This window comes from Mucor mucedo (genome assembly GCF_025094135.1).
Source record: "Mucor mucedo strain NRRL 3635 chromosome Unknown EV154scaffold_146, whole genome shotgun sequence".
In the NCBI taxonomy this organism is placed as follows: Eukaryota; Fungi; Mucoromycota; class Mucoromycetes; order Mucorales; family Mucoraceae; genus Mucor; species Mucor mucedo.
This window is the reverse complement of record NW_026252430.1, coordinates 1-7,429: the sequence shown is the minus strand read 5'-3', so window position 1 is coordinate 7,429 and position 7,429 is coordinate 1. Positions and strand designations below refer to the sequence as shown.

General features: G+C 34.1%; 3 protein-coding genes across 3 annotated transcripts; all 3 read left to right on the top strand.

Moving 5' to 3' along the window:
* Positions 1 to 1,620: 1,620 nt before the first annotated feature.
* On the top strand, positions 1,621 to 2,344 carry EV154DRAFT_540307 (uncharacterized protein; the record flags this gene model as incomplete). Its single annotated transcript, XM_051604406.1, has 4 exons — positions 1,621 to 1,638; positions 1,725 to 1,826; positions 1,985 to 2,266; positions 2,291 to 2,344. The coding sequence occupies 4 exons, from the start codon at positions 1,621 to 1,623 to the stop codon at positions 2,342 to 2,344; spliced, it is 456 nt and encodes a 151-aa protein (XP_051452398.1).
* An 874-nt stretch (positions 2,345 to 3,218) lies between these two features.
* On the top strand, positions 3,219 to 4,996 carry EV154DRAFT_65507 (uncharacterized protein). The gene is made up of 8 exons (XM_051607713.1): positions 3,219 to 3,244; positions 3,323 to 3,677; positions 3,737 to 4,130; positions 4,212 to 4,265; positions 4,321 to 4,408; positions 4,458 to 4,520; positions 4,596 to 4,773; positions 4,881 to 4,996. The coding sequence occupies exons 2-7, from the start codon at positions 3,420 to 3,422 to the stop codon at positions 4,612 to 4,614; spliced, it is 876 nt and encodes a 291-aa protein (XP_051452397.1). The 5' UTR covers positions 3,219 to 3,244; positions 3,323 to 3,419; the 3' UTR covers positions 4,615 to 4,773; positions 4,881 to 4,996.
* Positions 4,715 to 6,272, top strand: EV154DRAFT_65612 (uncharacterized protein). Its single transcript, XM_051607714.1, has 2 exons — positions 4,715 to 5,462; positions 5,529 to 6,272. Exons 1-2 carry the CDS (start codon positions 4,815 to 4,817, stop codon positions 6,201 to 6,203), a joined length of 1,323 nt encoding a protein of 440 aa, XP_051452396.1. The 5' UTR covers positions 4,715 to 4,814; the 3' UTR covers positions 6,204 to 6,272.
* The last annotated feature ends 1,157 nt before the right edge of the window (positions 6,273 to 7,429 follow it).

Here is a 7,429-nt window from a genome sequence, read left to right as displayed (position 1 = left end):
GAATATATACCCCCATTTACGCGTAAATGTTGATCCGCTTTCAGAAGAAAGACCGATTTGTTTATTTCATCGAAATGCAGACGTAAGAAATATGAACAATGCAATTCTTGATAGCATGGCTACCGAAGGAGCAATATCCGTTGGATTTGACCGTGCCACTGGTGAAAAGACTACGGCCACACAGAAAAAGTTCGCTCTCGAATTAGTACGTGATGATAATTCAATACACGCTTTAAAAAATCTCAGTTTACTCAAGCAGCTGAAATTAAAAATCAGTGCAAAATACAGTACATGGTCATGACCAATATAAGTACAGCAGATGGCATTGTTAATGGAACAACTGGTTATTTAAAAAAAATTGATTACGGGAGATTAAAGAATACAAGCGCAAGTTCATCTAGTGCAGCTGTCAATAAAAAGCCATTACGGCTTTGGATCAAGTTTGACGATGAACGAAGTGGATTAGGCCTTCGAAAAAAACAAGAATTATTGCGTGAAACCAATAATATTATAGACGATAGATGGACCATGATCGAACCGGTATCTTTAGCCATAACCAAAGTTGCTTCTTTGGGTATTACCGTTAGTCGAAAACAGTTTCCCATTGTGCCTGCCGAAGCTCTTACCATTCATAAGTCGCAAGGTGGTACTTACAACAACGTGGTTGTTTATAATTATGCGAGTTCGAAAATGAGCAGGTCATTAATTTATGTTACCTGTTCAAGAGCTACAACCGCTGCAGGTCTTGTAATCATAAGCAAGAACAACAAATTTTTAGCACCGAAGTCTTTAGAAGGAGAAAGAACATCCGATTTGTATTTGGAAATACAACGACAAAAAACTATTGTTCTCAAATCAGTATTTACAAGACTTACGGAAAAAAAGAGTTTTCAAATTCTTTCACATAATGTCCAAAGTTTGCAGGCTCATTTTGATCAGATTGTAAACGATCCAGTTTATATCTCTTCAGATATTATCCTTTTGAATGAAACCTGGACTCTTCGTGATGATTGCTTTGATATTCCTGGGTTTAAAATGGTATCTTCAGCAAATTGTTTTGGTACTGTTAGAAAGCCTCTAGGCTCTCGATGTTATATATCTGATAAATTGGGTAACAACTATGCCTCACAATCTGAACTTTTTATAGGAGACAATAATTCATCTGTGAGTGTATCATTTGTTAATGTTGATTCTAGCTTATTTTGCAGCATATATGCTTCTCCGCGTACAAGTCAGCAGTTACTATTGGAATCATTGAATTTTGTTTTAGATCAAGAATATGATTATATTGTTATTGGTGGTGACTTTAACGTGCATTTTACTGAAGAATCTTCCAAAAAATCAGCGATTTTGAATTTATTAGAACTAAAAGGTTTAAAATCATCTCTTCCCAGTAACGTCACTTCCACTACTAAGCAAAAGACATTTATCGATAATATTTTTACAAACAAAGAAATTGTCGATTCTGGAACATATATTTCTTTCACTAGTTTTCACGAGCCGTTATGGCTATTAACGTAAATTAAATAAAATGTTTTCATATTAATAGAATAAAAATGTTATCATCTGATGGGTCCTCCGGGAACCGCGTATTTTTACCGGAGCGTAGCGTCAAAAAATATGTGGTCGGAGGACAAAGTCTGATACGCCTGTAAAAAAATGGGATCAGCGACCCGAAGGGGAGCCCCATTTTTTTTTTTTTTTTTTTTTTTTATTATTCTTAGACTAATATTGATGAGTTTGAAGAGAAGATTGAGGCTAAAGGACTTCTTACAGATAAAAAAGAAATATGTCGATGTATCAATGATATCTGTAAAATCATGTATGTATAATATCATCAGAATCATTCCCATAATAAGCTAACCTTTTATTTGGATTAGGGCCAAAGTTTATAAGAAAAGACCATCAATATCACGATCAGAAAGTGTATACAATGTCAACATGATCTATCCTTGGTTTAAAATCAATGCTTGCTATATTGGAGGGAAATAGACATAAGCCATATTTCATTCCTGGTGAAGATGAGCTTACCGCCATGACAGTGCAGCTAAGGAAAATGGGATTCAAAGTTGACAAAAGAAGAATATATAAGGCTGATGGAATTATACGCTTAGCAGAACTTGAAGATCTAGAAGTCCTTATTTTGGAAACAGCGGGCGCTTTTAATGTTGAAGACCATGGAAAAACAGCATTTGACAACTCAAAGGGTATATTTGCCCTGCTGGCGATGTTGAAAACAATAGCTGACCACTACAAGCATGCGTCTGTTGAATAATTTAAAAAACTTAAGCTCTATTTCATACAACCAAGCGGTAGGCAATATTACAAACAGTCTTTTATTTAGTTGCATTAATGATAATATTTCGCCACATCTAGACAAATATATCCGATTGTGGTCAATGCAGTATGCCAAGCATGGGTTGTATAATTTTATCCGGGAGAAGAAGATCTTGTTGGGCGAAGACTTTGAAAAAAGGACGATCACCTGATTAAATTGGTCAATTTTTTCTTGAGTTTGACAACAAGAGCACAGAAGTTAAATTTAGTGAAAGGATGAGTATGAATTAAGTTACACGTGGTGGTGATACATTTCTGGTGTTATAATTTGGATAAACTCTCTCTTTTATTTATCTATCTTTTTTGTCTCGCGAGAATTATATATTATAAGACCAGCTAAACTACTGAATGGACAACGCTTTTGATTATTACCAGTACAATTATTGCATCAATATATGTAATATAACAAACCATACCAAAAAACCAATGTTACTCACCAAGCTTATTTGTTTTTGTAGACCTGGGAGAGCGACATGCATACGCCAAATCCATCTTTAATAGACAACGAAACTACCCAACTTTAAATACAGTAAGGTATGTATGATCTACGTATATGATTAGAGCTATCTTATCAACTACAACAAAGGGAAGCAGCCTGTATCGCTCACAATAAAGAACGGACTAAAGTTTTATCCTGGGGGTCTAAAGCACGGGAAAGTCAACGCCTGGAAAGTAATAGCAGTGATATTGTGTACATGGATAATTTTATGAATGAATTATTTCGTGTTTACCCTAAATACAAGGTAGACAAAAATGACAGGGATGTTCTTAATGTGCTACAAAGTGTCACAGACTATATACTACATCTGGTGGACGACATAAAAAATGAACACTTCGTGACAGAAGAACATGAAAACGCTAATGTCTTCAAGTTTCATTACGTGTTTATAGTACCAACAGAATGGGAGTATAGTATTCGAGAAGATATGCTTAGACCTATGTTTATTAAATCTGGGCTTATATCCGAAACGGATCATCCAAATAGATTATTGTTTTTTACAAAACTACAATCAATTTTGCAGTTGATACAGCATCCGAAATTTCAGATCAGCAATCGAATTAAGAAGAGCACCCAGTATCTCATGTGTGGAATAGTTCAAGCAGAAGATAGTTTAAGACTCAATCTGGACGCATTCGAATTTAAAGATTCTGTGGCTGATTCAAGTACCCGGTCGACACTTGACTCAAGAGTATCAAAATCTGAAATATTAATTATCGATAATGAGCAAGTAACAAGAAATTTGAATGTGCTTCTAGAGGGAAAAGGCTTCTTGGTGGACGAAGCAGCTGCTTTACAAGAAACTATTCAGCTTTTACTGCGTCACTTCCCATTAGCAAAGGTAAAGTTCTTATTTCTGAAAAATTTGACAGGGAGTGTTAACTCGACCAAATTGAAAAGATCATAAAACAGCAACTAGAAAAAGAGGATATCGAGGAATTTCCTTTCAAAAAAATTAATGGGATTCAATCGTTGCGCCTTAGCAGCATGCAGTTAAAGCTGGTAAAATCTATCACTACAACGGAATTTTACGAAGCGGCTTTTGCACCTATTGTCACAAACATAGAAGACGGTATCAGAAGCGTTTTTTCGAATGACTTCAGGAAGATTCGTTCACTTATTATACTGAAAGAGGTTATTTTCAAACGACGAGTAGTGGCGCCGAGTTTGTTTGAATGGGTTATTATTTTTTTAGAAAAAATTGGCGAAGAATTCAATTATAAGATTTTACCAATCAAAGACGATCGGCTATTTTTAAAATTGAGACCCACAAACGTGATTGAAGGCGCTGGACGTAAACTATTGGAAAAAATCAAAATTGCGGATTCTATTTTAGCACCTAAACTGATTCGTAGAAACACACTTAACGACGAAGTGTCTCTGGCTGCTATATTTCCAGATATAAATCCAAACACAATTGTGACTATAAGTAAGAACCCTTGTAGAAGAAAGCTGAAGTATTCGATTTTAAAGCCGTTATGTAGATATTTCGTTTGAAACGAATTTATTATCTTGTATACACATTGGGGAAAAAACAGTAAAAAAAGTTATCTGTGACAATTTTGTATTGAGGTATATATAATTTAAATGTTTAGTATGCCACTATTAACAACAATTGTAGTTTACAGCCTCTTGAAAACTTCTTCATAAAATCAGATCCGCCGATATTAAGAGTTTTGGAAAGGTAATATCATTTAATTTAAAATTCATTTATGGCAAATAACACATGTGATATAGCACTATTGTTTTTTTGGATAAGAATTTTGGTGATGCGTTAAACTATTTTTCCCAGTACGATAGACAGTTCGTAAAAGAAGAAGCAGTTTCATCAGTCAAAACATCTACGACAAAAAATCGCATCGATCATCCAAATCAAAATAGCCTTATAAAATACATATCAGAATACATCAAAACAAAATCTTGTAAAGAGAAAACTGGTAAACCAAGGGATTTCTTTTCAGTGAGAAAAAAAAAACTCATGGCTGAAATACAATTGCACCTTAACCAAAATCCAACTCAATATGAAAATGTAATTCGGACACAGCAAAAAAAGTATATAAAAGTGTTCCTGTTCATGTACTTAGGCTACCTGAATGAACTTGTGTCAAAGAAGTTATTGGAATGTTCTGGATATATTGGATCGCAGAAAATAGGTTATTTATTGTCAATGGAGAAAAGGCTAATGAACGATATTGTTGGAACCAAAAAAAATCTGAGGGAACTTTTACTTGCGAGCAGCTTTATTCAGAAAAATAATGATTCGAAAAAAGTGCAAATAATTACCCAAGGAGAAGAGGTGCTACCATTACTTTTGCATCGTCTAAGTTTGGATCTTCCACTGAAATCCTATTTTGTATTGTCACAGCTACATGCAACTTATTTACAACTTACTTTAAAGCAGGTCGTAAAAATTGCGTCAGATGAAGAGGATGTTGCCGCCATTACTATACAAGACAAGATTATTCGAATCGAAAACATTTACGATATTTTACCAAAAAATGTCTGGAAATATATGATAGCAAACAAGGAAATAATGAATAACTGTCCTTCACATAACAAAAGATTTCTGTCTTTGGAAAACTACAGGGAGTTCAAAATAAGAATTAATTCATTTGTGTTTAAAAGGGTAAATAATAACAACAACAACAACAACAAAAAATGACATCCATCTTAACCATATTACTTTTTACAGTTTTCTTCCTTCAGTTCAATCGGTTCGAATTTAGATGAAGCGGAAATAATACCAGTGAATAGCTGTTGCAGTTGCACAATCATTTTGTCGATCAATGCTATATTCGAAGTGGCCTTTAAACCAATAATAGAAGATGTCGCATCAGTCATATCATCTGCACTTGCGGACGAGTTAATATTTGGTAAGTACATTGTCAAAACCCAATTTATTTTGGGAGATTTTTTCAGTATATATGGAAACCCATCTCTTCGTCAAAAAATTGAGTCAGCACTTCAAACGGCTTCTGATACTGGGACTGAAAAAAAGGAATTGGGGACAATCAATTTCGTGCTGTTACAACCTACAAATTATCATCTGAAACCAGAACTAGGCTATCCACATTTTTTACATGATATTTTTCATAAAGGTTGCTTACATCAAGTGTCACATGAAAACTACGGTCTAGACTTCTATTTTACAAGAAAAGAAAAAGAATGTCAAGTTGCTTATAAAGATGGACCTATGGAAAATATGATTGAATGTGACCAAATAGCTGTCATTTTACAAAGAGGTCAACATATTACAAATGAAGGCATAACAGCGACATATGTTGTACATTTCAAAAGCCCAAACTTTGGTAGAAGAATTGACTTCCGTAAATCTACATATCCACTCGTTATACTTGATTATTTCTAACTTGTTTATAGGCTTATTGAGTTTCAGGCATTTAAAGGAAGCCAACTATGACGACATTATTCCCTTTGCAGGCATATCATATGACGTTTTACAAGAATTTAACCTTGAGAGGAGTGACAGTAGTGAATCATTTAACATCATGATAAAAATGCAGCCAAAAAATCATTTCTCTTCACTTCATTTTTCAGCAAAAGTTGTAGGCGAAGATGACAATAGTAAAGACCCAGGCACATTCGCTTATCTTGGTGAGCAGCTGACTGTAGCTTACTTTTGAAAGCATAGCAACTTCTAAAAAATAACATTTATGTATGTGTTCAATATCAGACATACATTGTCACGCAAAAAAAATTAGTGCGTTTGCGATTTTCAGTTCTTTCACGCAATGTTGAAGAAAATAGCTTAATATAATAAAAAACTTTACACTACATTAGTATGGGTAATTTTATGCATCACGCACTACCGTACCAGTCAGAAACTTAGATAGAGGGTAATATGATAATAATAATAAAAAAAAAACCGACCTTTTAACATAAAAATATATTTACTTTCTAGTAAGAAAGGAACTGACACTATCCATGGACATGATTCTCGATAAACTTGTTCAACCCTCTACTGATTTGTCGGTGTAATTCTCATTTTTAGAATCACTGGCCATCTTTTATTTGAACAATGAACGTTCTGTACGAGATAAACGTGCATTAGTTTTTATATTGATTATTAAATAACTTGGACGATCAAAATACAACCCATGTTAGTGAGAACGGTAAATTTTGTCATTTTAAGAAAATTTAATGTCTACAACCAAAAAATAAATGTCATCTAATAAAACTACAGTCGTTTCATTGCTACTAGGAAACTTTTTTTTTTATTGAAAAAGGTGATCGACCTTTAAAAATGTATGGATCGGTCTTTTGGGAATGGTCAGAATATAAAACTAGCATGGCCAGCTCTTTGATCGAGTCCAAGGAAGCCCCGAGATATAATCTTGATTAAGGCAGTTATCCAACTGATTTACAGAATTTTGAATAAATTGTTGCAAGTATTGAAACGAAATCGCCTCACTTTTTTCTATGATACTTGAACTGAGCGTTTCAACATCGCTGAATATTTTTCGCTTGACTTTGCTTTGCTATATAGTCCCAAGCGTCTTGTTTTAGGTAATTGATCACAAAGATTGTACAACTACAAGTAAATCCTTTTCACAATTTTATCTGAACCTTTTTCGA

Coding starts and splice junctions, on each gene's coding strand:
- EV154DRAFT_65507 (XM_051607713.1), top strand. CDS start 3,420: ATGTGTGGAATAGTTCAAGCAGAAGATAGTTTAAGACTCAATCTGGAC. Junction 3,678..3,736: donor GTCACTTCCCATTAGCAAAG/GTAAAGTTCTTA, acceptor CAAATTGAAAAG/ATCATAAAACAGCAACTAGA. Junction 4,266..4,320: donor AAACACAATTGTGACTATAA/GTAAGAACCCTT, acceptor GCCGTTATGTAG/ATATTTCGTTTGAAACGAAT.
- EV154DRAFT_65612 (XM_051607714.1), top strand. CDS start 4,815: ATGGCTGAAATACAATTGCACCTTAACCAAAATCCAACTCAATATGAA. Junction 5,463..5,528: donor ATTCATTTGTGTTTAAAAGG/GTAAATAATAAC, acceptor TACTTTTTACAG/TTTTCTTCCTTCAGTTCAAT.